This window comes from Oncorhynchus mykiss, chromosome 21, assembly GCF_057628025.1.
Source record: "Oncorhynchus mykiss isolate SJ-2025 chromosome 21, ASM5762802v1, whole genome shotgun sequence".
NCBI classification, from domain to species: Eukaryota; Metazoa; Chordata; class Actinopteri; order Salmoniformes; family Salmonidae; genus Oncorhynchus; species Oncorhynchus mykiss.
The window spans coordinates 188,703-203,628 of NC_143042.1; the positions used below are offsets into that span (position 1 = coordinate 188,703).

The 14,926-nt window shown below is 50.7% G+C and overlaps 1 protein-coding gene across 1 annotated transcript in view; it reads left to right on the forward strand.

Moving 5' to 3' along the window:
• Window positions 1-1,847: 1,847 nt before the first annotated feature.
• Window positions 1,848-14,926, forward strand: part of LOC118942985 (calcium voltage-gated channel auxiliary subunit alpha2delta 4a) — a 244,532-nt gene continuing 231,453 nt past the window's right edge. The window contains exon 1 of the mRNA XM_090213389.1: window positions 1,848-3,155. Within this exon, the coding sequence (XP_090069515.1) occupies window positions 2,989-3,155 (167 nt within the window). The 5' untranslated portion in view covers window positions 1,848-2,988. The remainder of the gene's footprint in view (window positions 3,156-14,926) is intronic.

The following is a 14,926-nucleotide window of genomic DNA, read 5'->3' on the forward strand; positions in this document are numbered from 1 at the left end:
ATTGTGGTGTGTAGTAGTATAGTACATTGTGGTGTGTAATACATTGTGGTGTGTAATACATTGTGGTGTGTAGTAGTATAATACATTGTGGTGTGTAGTAGTATAATACATTGTGGTGTGTAGTAGTGTAATACATTGTGGTGTGTAGTATTATAATACATTGTGGTGTGTAATACATTGTGGTGTGTAGTAGTATAATACATTGTGGTGTGTAGTAAGTAGTATAATACATTGTGGTGTGTAGTAGTATAATACATTGTGGTGTGTAGTAGTATAGTACATTGTGGTGTGTAGTAGGATAGTACATTGTGGTGTGTAGTAGTGTAATACATTGTGGTGTGTAGTAGTGTAATACATTGTGGTGTGTAATACATTGTGGTGTGTAGTATTATAATACATTGTGGTGTGTAGTAGTATAGTACATTGTGGTGTGTAATACATTGTGGTGTGTAATACATTGTGGTGTGTAGTAGTATAATACATTGTGGTGTGTAGTAGTGTAATACATTGTGGTGTGTAGTGGTGTAATATATTGTGGTGTGTGGTAGGATAGTACATTGTGGTGTGTAGTAGGATAGTACATTGTGGTGTGTAGTAGTGTAATACATTGTGGTGTGTATTAGTGTAATACATTGTGGTGTGTAGTAGTGTAATACTGTGTAACCTAGCCTCACAGCTATGGTACTACATCTATACTGTGTAACCTAGCCTCACAGCTATGGTACGACATCAATGGCCAGTAGTTTACTGGACAGAAAGTCCCAGGTTCTGGAAAGAAGAACAGAACCATAGAGATCGTCATAAATTACTACTTGCTCCTAATCCTAGTTCCTAACATCCCAACTATACTAAGCCTTGGAATCAGCACATTTGGGAGCATATATCGCTATGCAATGGGATTTCTCTTTGCTCTCTCATGTGTCCAGTTGCACAGTCTCTGGTGCAGCCTGCTGTTGTCAGAGTCAGAGTCGTCACGGCCCCACTAGGTGTCTCTCCACACTGTTTAAAAACTAAGCTTCTGGAGCTTTTACGTTTCCCTTTCTCTGATTGGTCCAACACAAGCCTGTCTCCGGAAATCAACCTAATCCTCGTTGATACAGCAACCCCCCCCCCCCCCCCGGCTCCTCGCCACCAGCCCTCTCCGCCCCCACCCACGGTCCTCTCCGCCCCCGGCCCCTCTTCCCCAGCCCTCTCTGCCCTCCACCCATGGTCCTCTCCACCCCCCACCCGGCTCCTCGCCACCAGCCCTCTCCACCCCCACCCACGGTCATCTCCGCCCCCCCCGGCTCCTCACCCCCAGCCCTCTCCACCCCCCACCCACGGTCCTCTCCGCCCCCACCCTCGGCAACCCTGCCCCACGCCTACCCACTATCCCTCTCTCTATCAATTCAATTTAAATTCAATTCAAGAGGCTTTATTGGCATGGAAAACACATGTTAACATTACCAAAGCAAGTGAAGTAGATAATATACAAAAGTGAAATAAACAATAAAAATCTCTCTCTCTCTCTCTCTCCCCACCTCTCTCTCTCTGTCTCTCTCTCTCTCTCTCTCTCTCTCTCTCTCTCTCTCTCTCTGTCTCTCTCTCTCCCCACCTCTCTCTCTCCCCACCTCTCTCTCTCCCCACCTCTCTCTCTCTCTCTCTCTCTGTCTCTCTCTCTGTCTCTCTCTCTCTCCACCTCTCTCTCTCTCTCTCTCTCTCTCCATGTCTCTCTCTCTCTCTCTCTCTCTCTCTCCACTACAACAACCTCTGTAAACCCGTAGAGGCAGGGAGGGGAGGAGGAAGAGAGTTTAATCCAAGCAGATTATGCTGTAAACTGTCCGAGGGGAAGGAGTGGAAGTGGGGAAGAGATATGCTGTCTGGCTGCTACAGTAACTTCCAGTGGCAGGGCTGTCTGTAGCATCCGGCAGTGTTCTGTCTCCTACTAAACCTCTCTCTCCCTGAGCCTTGAGCCACGGCCCTAAAACTACGCCCTTCGTCCCTCAGCCCCTCAGCACGGACTACCCAGGGGCCTCTTTTCTAACACCCCATTTAGAGCCTACTGAGAAGGGATTACAACATTAGTCTGTTAGGGACAGCGTTTCCTGTAGTTACAGCTGAGACATTTGGAAGTTTATTCTTTGGAAGAGGAAGTATGGTCTCTTGTTCGCTGGAGTAGGATCTTTGGTGGCAGAACTTTTCTTGGATTAGATTTTTTGTATTTTTATTTGAAGAAAGAAGTTGAACACCTCCTGGTTTCTCCTCTTCTCTCCCCGCGGACGTGTTTATTGGAGGTAGAGAAGCGAGGGAGGGAGCAGCACGGAGGAGTGAAGCAGCATGGAGGAGTGGATTGATGAAGAGAAGGTGGAGAGAAAGAGCCTGGTCTAGTGATGTGGTATACAATGTTGATTTTGGGGCAGTAACTCTCAGCACCGCAAACAAGATACGTTTGGTAGTGTGCCTGTTAACCCTAGTGTACACTTGGTAGTGTGGATGATATCCCTAGTGTACACTTGGTAGTGTGCATGTTATCTCTAGTGTACACTTGGTAGTGTGCATGTTATCTCTAGTGTACACTTGGTAGTGTGCATGTTATCTCTAGTGTACACTTGGTAGTGTGCATGTTATCTCTAGTGTACACTTGGTAGTTTGGATGTTATCTCTAGTGTACACTTGGTAGTGTGCATGTTATCTCTAGTGTACACTTGGTAGTGTGCATGTTAACCCTCTTCTAAAGAGGCAGTCATGTTGCTTGTAGAGGGTGGTGTTTGACTTTGGCAGAACCTTCCAGAACCCTGGATCACTGGGACAGTATGGAGCTGCTGAATCTGACGTGATCAAACTGTCACAACTGGGATCCTCCTTTAACGCTGTCCTTGGACAACACTGTCAGGTCCTCCTTCTCCCTGACTGCCTGAGTCTCTAGGGAATACACCGAGTCCTGCTGCGTTGTTGTTTGTTTGAATACAGTACATCTGATAAAAAAACCCAGTGGGTCGACCCCTGCAGATGCTGTCCGAGGGGTCGTCAGCCACCGTTGTGATGCGTTGTCGGAACGCCGGCGGTTGGAACGTTGGCGTCGGCGCCGGGATGACACGCATCACCACCCTGTGGATCATCTGGGCCAGCTGGCTCTGCTTGACGGCCAACGGACAGATGAAGATACCGCCGGAAACGTGAGTACCCAAACCATGACCTCACAGCCCTCTATTGTCAGTAGAATAGTACTGTCTACCTGTAACGTGAGTACCCAAACCATGACCTCACAGCCCTCTACTGTCAGTAGAATAGTACTGTCTACCTGTAACGTGAGTACCCAAACCATGACCTCACAGCCCTCTATTGTCAGTAGAATAGTACTGTCTACCTGTAACGTGAGTACCCAAATCATGACCTCACAGCCCTCTACTGTCAGTAGAATAGTACTGTCTACCTGTAACGTGAGTACCCAAATCATGACCTCACAGCCCTCTACTGTCAGTAGAATAGTACTGTCTACCTGTAACGTGAGTACCCAAATCATGACCTCACAGCCCTCTACTGTCAGTAGAATAGTACTGTCTACCTGTAACGTGAGTACCCAAACCATGAACTCACAGCCCTCTACTGTCAGTAGAATAGTACTGTCTACCTGTAACGTGAGTACCCAAATCATGACCTCACAGCCCTCTACTGTCAGTAGAATAGTACTGTCTACCTGTAACGTGAGTACCCAAACCATGACCTCACAGCCCTCTATTGTCAGTAGAATAGTACTGTCTACCTGTAACGTGAGTACCCAAATCATGACCTCACAGCCCTCTACTGTCAGTAGAATAGTACTGTCTACCTGTAACGTGAGTACCCAAACCATGACCTCACAGCCCTCTACTGTCAGTAGAATAGTACTGTCTACCTGTAACGTGAGTACCCAAATCATGACCTCACAGCCCTCTACTGTCAGTAGAATAGTACTGTCTACCTGTAACGTGAGTACCCAAACCATGACCTCACAGCCCTCTACTGTCAGTAGAATAGTACTGTCTACCTGTAACGTGAGTACCCAAACCATGAACTCACAGCCCTCTATTGTCAGTAGAATAGTACTGTCTACCTGTAACGTGAGTACCCAAACCATGACCTCACAGCCCTCTACTGTCAGTAGAATAGTACTGTCTACCTGTAACGTGAGTACCCAAATCATGACCTCACAGCCCTCTACTGTCAGTAGAATAGTACTGTATACCTGTAGCTCATGTTACTGTCCCCTATACACTGTCAGTAGAATAGTACTGTCTACCTATAGTTCATGTTATCCAACACTGTCAGTAGAATAGTACTGTCTACCTGTAGTTCATGTTATCCAACACTGTCAGTAGAATAGTACTGTCTACCTATAGTTCATGTTATCCAACACTGTCAGTAGAATAGTACTGTCTACCTATAGTTCATGTTATCCAACACTGTCAGTAGAATAGTACTGTCTACCTGTAGTTCATGTTATCCAACACTGTCAGTAGAATAGTACTGTCTACCTGTAGTTCATGTTATCCAACACTGTCAGTAGAATAGTACTGTCTACCTGTAGTTCATGTTATCCAACACTGTCAGTAGAATAGTACTGTCTACCTATAGTTCATGTTATCCAACACTGTCAGTAGAATAGTACTGTATATCTGTAGTTCATGTTATCCAACACTGTCAGTAGAATAGTACTGTCTACCTGTAGTTCATGTTATCCAACACTGTCAGTAGAATAGTACTGTCTACCTATAGTTCATGTTATCCAACACTGTCAGTAGAATAGTACTGTCTACCTATAGTTCATGTTACTGTCCCCTATACACTGTCAGTAGAATAGTACTGTCTACCTATAGTTCATGTTATCCAACACTGTCAGTAGAATAGTACTGTCTACCTGTAGTTCATGTTATCCAACACTGTCAGTAGAATAGGACTGTCTACCTGTAGTTCATGTTACTGTCCCCTATACACTGTCAGTAGAATAGTACTGTCTACCTATAGTTCATGTTATCCAACACTGTCAGTAGAATAGTACTGTCTACCTGTAGTTCATGTTATCCAACACTGTCAGTAGAATAGTACTGTCTACCTATAGTTAATGTTATCCAACACTGTCAGTAGAATAGTACTGTCTACCTATAGTTCATGTTATCCAACACTGTCAGTAGAATAGTACTGTCTACCTATAGTTCATGTTATCCAACACTGTCAGTAGAATAGTACTGTCTACCTGTAGTTCATGTTATCCAACACTGTCAGTAGAATAGTACTGTCTACCTATAGTTCATGTTACTGTCCCCTATACACTGTCAGTAGAATAGTACTGTCTACCTATAGTTCATGTTATCCAACACTGTCAGTAGAATAGTACTGTCTACCTATAGTTCATGTTATCCAACACTGTCAGTAGAATAGTACTGTCTACCTATAGTTAATGTTATCCAACACTGTCAGTAGAATAGTACTGTCTACCTGTAGTTCATGTTACTGTCCCCTATACACTGTCAGTAGAATAGTACTGTCTACCTATAGTTCATGTTATCCAACACTGTCAGTAGAATAGTACTGTCTACCTATAGTCCATGTTATCCAACACTGTCAGTAGAATAGTACTGTCTACCTATAGTCCATGTTATCCAACACTGTCAGTAGAATAGTACTGTCTACCTATAGTCCATGTTATCCAACACTGTCAGTAGAATAGTACTGTCTACCTGTAGTTCATGTTATCCAACACTGTCAGTAGAATAGTACTGTCTACCTGTAGTTCATGTTATCCAACACTGTCAGTAGAATAGTACTGTCTACCTATAGTTCATGTTATCCAACACTGTCAGTAGAATAGTACTGTCTACCTATAGTTCATGTTATCCAACACTGTCAGTAGAATAGGACTGTCTACCTGTAGTTCATGTTACTGTCCCCTATACACTGTCAGTAGAATAGTACTGTCTACCTATAGTTCATGTTATCCAACACTGTCAGTAGAATAGTACTGTCTACCTGTAGTTCATGTTATCCAACACTGTCAGTAGAATAGTACTGTCTACCTATAGTTAATGTTATCCAACACTGTCAGTAGAATAGTACTGTCTACCTGTAGTTCATGTTATCCAACACTGTCAGTAGAATAGTACTGTCTACCTGTAGTTCATGTTATCCAACACTGTCAGTAGAATAGTACTGTCTACCTGTAGTTCATGTTATCCAACACTGTCAGTAGAATAGTACTGTCTACCTATAGTCCATGTTATCCAACACTGTCAGTAGAATAGTACTGTCTACCTATAGTTCATGTTATCCAACACTGTCAGTAGAATAGTACTGTCTACCTGTAGTTCATGTTATCCAACACTGTCAGTAGAATAGTACTGTCTACCTGTAGTTCATGTTATCCAACACTGTCAGTAGAATAGTACTGTCTACCTGTAGTTCATGTTATCCAACACTGTCAGTAGAATAGGACTGTCTACCTGTAGTTCATGTTACTGTCCCCTATACACTGTCAGTAGAATAGTACTGTCTACCTATAGTTCATGTTATCCAACACTGTCAGTAGAATAGTACTGTCTACCTATAGTTCATGTTATCCAACACTGTCAGTGTGCTCTGCTATAGCCCCAGTTAAACAGTGCATCACAAAGGTTACTGGGTTCAACATACAGTAGATTTCTCCTGGAGCTGAGAAGTAGGACTGAAGAGGAGGGATGTTGCTAGGTGTGTTACACACAGAGGGGGGGTTACGTAGTGTTTGTGTGTGCTGTTCCACTGTTAGACAGGGGGGGGTTACGTAGTGTTTGTGTGCTTCCCAGGAGACTCCTCGTTGACACACTGTCCTGAGAGAGAGAGAGTAATTAGAGAGAGATAGCTAAAGAGAGATAGCTAGCTAGAGAGAGATAGTCACTACTCGCCCCTCCCCTAGTCACTACTCTCCCCTCCCCTAGTCACTACTCTCCCCTCCCCTTGTCACTACTCTCTCCTCCCCTAGTCACTACTCTCTCCTCCCCTTGTCACTACTCTCCCCTCCCCTTGTCACTACTCTCCCCTCCCCTTGTCACTACTCTCCCCTCCCCTTGTCACTACTCTCTCCTCCCCTCCCCTAGTCACTACTCTCCCCTCCCCTAGTCACTACTCTCCCCTCCCCTAGTCACTACTCTCCCCTCCCCTAGTCACTACTCTCCCCTCCATCTAGTCACTACTCTCCCCTCCCCTAGTCACTACTCTCCCCTCCCCTAGTCACTACTCTCCCCTCCCCTAGTCACTACTCTCCCCTCCCCTCCCCTAGTCACTACTCTCCTCTCTCCTCCCCTAGTCACTACTCTCCTCTCTCCTCCCCTAGTCACTACTCTCCTCTCTCCTCTCCTCGTCACTCCTCTCCCCTCCCCTAGTCACTACTCTCCCCTCCCCTAGTCACTACTCTCCCCTCCCCTAGTCACTACTCTCCCCTCCCCTAGTCACTACTCTCCCCTTCCCTAGTCACTACTCTCCCCTTCCCTAGTCACTACTCTCCCCTCCCCTAGTCACTACTCTCCCCTCCCCTAGTCACTACTCTCCCCTCCATCTAGTCACTACTCTCCCCTCCCCTAGTCACCACTCTCCCCTCCCCTCCCCTAGTCACTACTCTCCCCTCCCCTCCCCTAGTCACTACTCTCCCCTCCCCTCCCCTAGTCACTACTCTCACCTCCCCTAGTCACTACTCTCCTCTCTCCTCCACTAGTCACTACTCTCTCCCCCCCTAGTCACTACTCTCCCCTCCCCTAGTCACTACTCTCCCCTCCCCTAGTCACTACTCTCCCCTCCCCTAGTCACTACTCTCCCCTCCCCTAGTGACTACTCTCCCCTCCATCTAGTCACTACTCTCCCCTCCCCTAGTCACTACTCTCCCCTCCCCTCCCATAGTCACTACTCTCCCCTCCCCTAGTCACTACTCTCCCCTCCCCTCCCCTAGTCACTACTCTCCTCTCTCCTCCCCTAGTCACTACTCTCCTCTCTCCTCCCCTAGTCACTACTCTCCCCTCCCCTAGTCACTACTCTCCCCTCCCCTAGTCACTACTCTCCCCTCCCCTAGTCACTACTCTCCCCTCCATCTAGTCACTACTCTCCCCTCCCCTAGTCACCACTCTCCCCTCCCCTCCCCTAGTCACTACTCTCCCCTCCCCTCCCCTAGTCACTACTCTCCCCTCCCCTCCCCTAGTCACTACTCTCACCTCCCCTAGTCACTACTCTCCTCTCTCCTCCACTAGTCACTACTCTCTCCCCCCCTAGTCACTACTCTCCCCTCCCCTAGTCACTACTCTCCCCTCCCCTAGTCACTACTCTCCCCTCCCCTAGTGACTACTCTCCCCTCCATCTAGTCATTACTCTCCCCTCCCCTAGTCACTACTCTCCCCTCCCCTCCCATAGTCACTACTCTCCCCTCCCCTCCCCTAGTCACTACTCTCCCCTCCCCTAGTCACTACTCTCCCCTCCCCTAGTCACTACTCTCCCCTCCCCTAGTCACTACTCTCCCCTCCCCTAGTCACTACTCTCCCCTCCATCTAGTCACTACTCTCCCCTCCCCTAGTCACTACTCTCCCCTCCCCTAGTCACTACTCTCCCCTCCCCTCCCCTAGTCACTACTCTCCTCTCTCCTCCCCTAGTCACTACTCTCCCCTCTCCTCCCCTAGTCACTACTCTCCCCTCCCCTAGTTACTACTCTCCCCTCCCCTAGTCACTACTCTCCCCTCCCCTAGTCACTACTCTCCCCTCCATCTAGTCACTACTCTCCCCTCCCCTAGTCACTACTCTCCCCTCCCCTAGTCACTACTCTCCCCTCCCCTAGTGACTACTCTCCCCTCCATCTAGTCATTACTCTCCCCTCCCCTAGTCACTACTCTCCCCTCCCCTCCCATAGTCACTACTCTCCCCTCCCCTAGTCACTACTCTCCCCTCCCCTCCCCTAGTCACTACTCTCCCCTCCCCTAGTCACTACTCTCCCCTCCCCTAGTCACTACTCTCCCCTCCCCTAGTCACTACTCTCCCCTCCCCTAGTCACTACTCTCCCCTCCATCTAGTCACTACTCTCCCCTCCCCTAGTCACTACTCTCCCCTCCCCTAGTCACGACTCTCCCCTCCCCTCCCCTAGTCACTACTCTCCCCTCCCCTCCCCTAGTCACTACTCTCCCCTCCCCTCCCCTAGTCTCTACTCTCACCTCCCCTAGTCACTACTCTCCTCTCTCCTCCACTAGTCACTACTCTCTCCCCCCCTAGTCACTACTCTCCCCTCCCCTAGTCACTACTCTCCCCTCCCCTAGTCACTACTCTCCCCTCCCCTAGTCACTACTCTCCCCTCCCCTAGTGACTACTCTCCCCTCCATCTAGTCACTACTCTCCCCTCCCCTAGTCACTACTCTCCCCTCCCCTCCCATAGTCACTACTCTCCCCTCCCCTAGTCACTACTCTCCCCTCCCCTCCCCTAGTCACTACTCTCCTCTCTCCTCCCCTAGTCACTACTCTCCTCTCTCCTCCCCTAGTCACTACTCTCCCCTCCCCTAGTCACTACTCTCCCCTCCCCTAGTCACTACTCTCCCCTCCCCTAGTCACTACTCTCCCCTCCATCTAGTCACTACTCTCCCCTCCCCTAGTCACCACTCTCCCCTCCCCTCCCCTAGTCACTACTCTCCCCTCCCCTCCCCTAGTCACTACTCTCCCCTCCCCTCCCCTAGTCACTACTCTCACCTCCCCTAGTCACTACTCTCCTCTCTCCTCCACTAGTCACTACTCTCTCCCCCCCTAGTCACTACTCTCCCCTCCCCTAGTCACTACTCTCCCCTCCCCTAGTCACTACTCTCCCCTCCCCTAGTGACTACTCTCCCCTCCATCTAGTCATTACTCTCCCCTCCCCTAGTCACTACTCTCCCCTCCCCTCCCATAGTCACTACTCTCCCCTCCCCTCCCCTAGTCACTACTCTCCCCTCCCCTAGTCACTACTCTCCCCTCCCCTAGTCACTACTCTCCCCTCCCCTAGTCACTACTCTCCCCTCCCCTAGTCACTACTCTCCCCTCCATCTAGTCACTACTCTCCCCTCCCCTAGTCACTACTCTCCCCTCCCCTAGTCACTACTCTCCCCTCCCCTCCCCTAGTCACTACTCTCCTCTCTCCTCCCCTAGTCACTACTCTCCCCTCTCCTCCCCTAGTCACTACTCTCCCCTCCCCTAGTTACTACTCTCCCCTCCCCTAGTCACTACTCTCCCCTCCCCTAGTCACTACACTCCCCTCCATCTAGTCACTACTCTCCCCTCCCCTAGTCACTACTCTCCCCTCCCCTAGTCACTACTCTCCCCTCCCCTAGTGACTACTCTCCCCTCCATCTAGTCATTACTCTCCCCTCCCCTAGTCACTACTCTCCCCTCCCCTCCCATAGTCACTACTCTCCCCTCCCCTAGTCACTACTCTCCCCTCCCCTCCCCTAGTCACTACTCTCCCCTCCCCTAGTCACTACTCTCCCCTCCCCTAGTCACTACTCTCCCCTCCCCTAGTCACTACTCTCCCCTCCATCTAGTCACTACTCTCCCCTCCCCTAGTCACTACTCTCCCCTCCCCTAGTCACGACTCTCCCCTCCCCTCCCCTAGTCACTACTTTCCTCTCTCCTCCCCTAGTCACTACTCTCCTCTCTCCTCCCCTAGTCACTACTCTCCTGTCTCCTCCCCTAGTCACTACTCTCCCCTCCCCTAGTCACTACTCTCCCCTCCCCTAGTCACTACTCTCCCCTTCCCTAGTCACTACTCTCCCCTCCCCTCCCCTAGTCACTACTCTCCTCTCTCCTCCCCTAGTCACTACTCTCCTCTCTCCTCCCCTAGTCACTACTCTCTCCTCTCCTCGTCACTCCTCTCCCCTAGTCACTCCTCTCCCCTCCCCTAGTCACTACTCTCCCCTCCCCTAGTCACTACTCTCCCCTCCCCTAGTCACTACTCTCCCCTCCCCTAGTCACTCCTCTCCCCTCCCCTAGTCACTACTCTCCCCTCCCCTAGTCACTACTCTCCCCTCCCCTAGTCACTACTCTCCTCTCCCCAAGTCACTACTCTCCCCTCCCCTAGTCACTACTCTCCCCTCCCCTAGTCACTACTCTCCTCTCCCCTAGTCACTATTCTCCCCTCCCCTAGTCACTACTCTCCCCTCCCCTAGTCACTACTCTCCCCTCCCCTCCCCTAGTCACTGCTCTCCCCTCCCCTTCCCTAGTCACTACTCTCCCCTCCCCTCCCCTAGTCACTACTCTCCCCTCCCCTTGTCACTACTCTCCCCTCCCCTTGTCACTACTCTCTCCTCCCCTAGTCACTACTCTCTCCTCCCCTAGACACTACTCTCCCCTCCCCTAGACACTACTCTCCCCTCCCCTTGTCACTACTCTCCCCTCCCCTTGTCACTACTCTCCCCTCCCCTTGTCACTACTCTCCCCTCCCCTTGTCACTACTCTCTCCTCCCCTCCCCTAGTCACTACTCTCCCCTCCCCTAGTCACTACTCTCCCCTCCCCTAGTCACTACTCTCCCCTCCATCTAGTCACTACTCTCCCCTCCCCTAGTCACTACTCTCCCCTCCCCTAGTCACTACTCTCCCCTCCCCTAGTCACTACTCTCCCCTCCCCTCCCCTAGTCACTACTCTCCTCTCTCCTCCCCTAGTCACTACTCTCCTCTCTCCTCCCCTAGTCACTACTCTCCTCTCTCCTCTCCTCGTCACTCCTCTCCCCTCCCCTAGTCACTACTCTCCCCTCCCCTAGTCACTACTCTCCCCTCCCCTAGTCACTACTCTCCCCTCCCCTAGTCACTACTCTCCCCTTCCCTAGTCACTACTCTCCCCTTCCCTAGTCACTACTCTCCCCTCCCCTAGTCACTACTCTCCCCTCCCCTAGTCACCAGTCTCCCCTCCATCTAGTCACTACTCTCCCCTCCCCTAGTCACCACTCTCCCCTCCCCTCCCCTAGTCACTACTCTCCCCTCCCCTCCCCTAGTCACTACTCTCCCCTCCCCTCCCCTAGTCACTACTCTCACCTCCCCTAGTCACTACTCTCCTCTCTCCTCCACTAGTCACTACTCTCTCCCCCCCTAGTCACTACTCTCCCCTCCCCTAGTCACTACTCTCCCCTCCCCTAGTGACTACTCTCCCCTCCATCTAGTCACTACTCTCCCCTCCCCTAGTCACTACTCTCCCCTCCCCTCCCATAGTCACTACTCTCCCCTCCCCTAGTCACTACTCTCCCCTCCCCTCCCCTAGTCACTACTCTCCTCTCTCCTCCCCTAGTCACTACTCTCCTCTCTCCTCCCCTAGTCACTACTCTCCTCTCTCCTCCCCTAGTCACTACTCTCCTCTCTCCTCCCCTAGTCACTACTCTCCCCTCCCCTAGTCACTACTCTCCCCTCCCCTAGTCACTACTCTCCCCTCCATCTAGTCACTACTCTCCCCTCCCCTAGTCACCACTCTCCCCTCCCCTCCCCTAGTCAGTACTCTCCCCTCCCCTCCCCTAGTCACTACTCTCCCCTCCCCTCCCCTAGTCACTACTCTCACCTCCCCTAGTCACTACTCTCACCTCCCCTAGTCACTACTCTCCTCTCTCCTCCACTAGTCACTACTCTCTCCCCCCCTTGTCACTACTCTCCCCTCCGCTAGTCACTACTCTCCCCTCCCCTAGTCACTACTCTCCCCTCCCCTAGTCACTACTCTCCCCTCCCCTAGTCACTACTCTCCCCTCCCCTAGTCACTACTCTCCCCTCCCCTAGTCACTACTCTCCCCTCCCCTCCCATAGTCACTACTCTCCTCTCCCCTCCCTTCCCCTAGTCACTACTCTCCTCTCTCCTCCCCTAGTCACTACTCTCCTCTCTCCTCCCCTAGTCACTACTCTCCTCTCTCCTCCCCTAGTCACTACTCTCCTCTCTCCTCCCCTAGTCACTACTCTCCTCTCTCCTCCCCTAGTCACTACTCTCCCCTCCATCTAGTCACTACTCTCCCCTCCCCTAGTCACTACTCTCCCCTCCCCTAGTCGCTACTCACCCCTCCCCTCCCCTAGTCACTACTCTCATATCTCCTCCCCTAGTCACTACTCTCCCCTCCCCTAGTCACTACTCTCCCCTCCCCTAGTCACTACTCTCCCCTCCCCTAGTCACTACTCTCCCCTCCCCTCCCCTAGTCACTACTCTCCTCTCTCCTCCCCTAGTCACTACTCTCCTCTCTCCTCCCCTAGTCACTACTCTCCTCTCTCCTCCCCTAGTCACTACTCTCCCCTCCCCTAGTCACTACTCTCCCCTCCCCTAGTCACTACTCTCCCCTCCCCTAGTCACTACTCTCCCCTTCCCTAGTCACTACTCTCCCCTCCCCTCCCCTAGTCACTACTCTCCTCTCTCCTCCCCCATTCACTACTCTCCTCTCTCCTCCCCTAGTCACTACTCTCTCCTCTCCTCGTCACTCCTCTCCCCTCCCCTAGTCACTACTCTCCCCTCCCCTAGTCACTACTCTCCCCTCCCCTAGTCACTCCTCTCCCCTCCCCTAGTCACTACTCTCCCCTCCCCTAGTCACTACTCTCCCCTCCCCTAGTCACTACTCTCCTCTCCCCTAGTCACTATTCTCCCCTCCCCTAGTCACTACTCTCCCCTCCCCTAGTCACTACTCTCCCCTCCCCTCCCCTAGTCACTGCTCTCCCCTCCCCTTCCCTAGTCACTACTCTCCCCTCCCCTCCCCTAGTCACTACTCTCCTCTCCCCTAGTCACTATTCTCCCCTCCCCTAGTCACTACTCTCCCCTCCCTTAGTCACTACTCTCCCCTCCCCTCCCCTAGTCACTACTCTCCCCTCCCCTAGTCACTACTCTCCCCTCCCCTCCCCTAGTCACTACTCTCCTCTCCCCTAGTCACTATTCTCCCCTCCCCTAGTCACTACTCTCCCCTCCCCTAGTCACTACTCTCCCCTCCCCTCCCCTAGTCACTGCTCTCCCCTCCCCTTCCCTAGTCACGAGTTGACAAGGTAAAAATCTGTCGTTCTGCCCCTGAACAAAGCAGTTAACTCACTGTTCCCCGGTAGACCGTCAGTGTAAATAATAAATTATTCTTACTGAATTGCCTAGTTAAATAAAGGTAAAATAAAATACATTTAAAAAATAGATGCCCAGAGAATGAGGGGGTGTTTGTGACACCCTGAGTCTCCATAACAACAATACAATTATAAAAAGACTCTCTTTGGCACCATATTATGGTCTCTTCAACCTGTCATCAATATCATCATCGCTAAATATACCACGGTTGTGGGTTTACCTACTGACTCATTTCACTCACCCTTCACTCATTTAATTTACAATGTGTAGCTACTAGCTAAGCTAACTGTTTGTCCAGGACTTGAAACAGGGCTCAGTGTCTGCACTAAGTGCTTGAGCAGCTGCTGTGAATGTCCATTTATCTGTCCTCCACTGTACAGGCGGTCAGGAAGGATTGGGTTCTCGGAGGCCTGGCCTGTATGGATTTAAAGCAAAGGCTGAATGACAGTGCATATACGCTTAGCTTCCCAGTGTAAGCATTTAGCATTTAGCTCTATAGCGTTAGCGTTAGCATCATAGACTTTTAGCGTAGTAGCTTTTCATTGTTAGCATGTACCATATTAACTCTCCAGCATTAGCATAGCATATTAGCTCTGTAGCATGCAGCATAGTAGTGCTCCGTTGTTAGCATGTAGCATAATTGCCCTCCGGTGGGGCTTCCTGGATGCTCTTACCAATGATATAGATAGTGACACTGTAGCCCACTATATTGTAGGTTATTATAATAACCTTTTGTATGCTAGCTGCTTCCTCTCCTCCTCTGGCTGTGTTGAGCCATCTTTTCCCCAGCTCACCTCTCTAACCCCCATCTGTGCCCCAGCTCACCTCTCTAACCCCCATCTGTTCCCCATCTCACCTCTCTAACTCCCATCTGTTCCCCAGCTCACC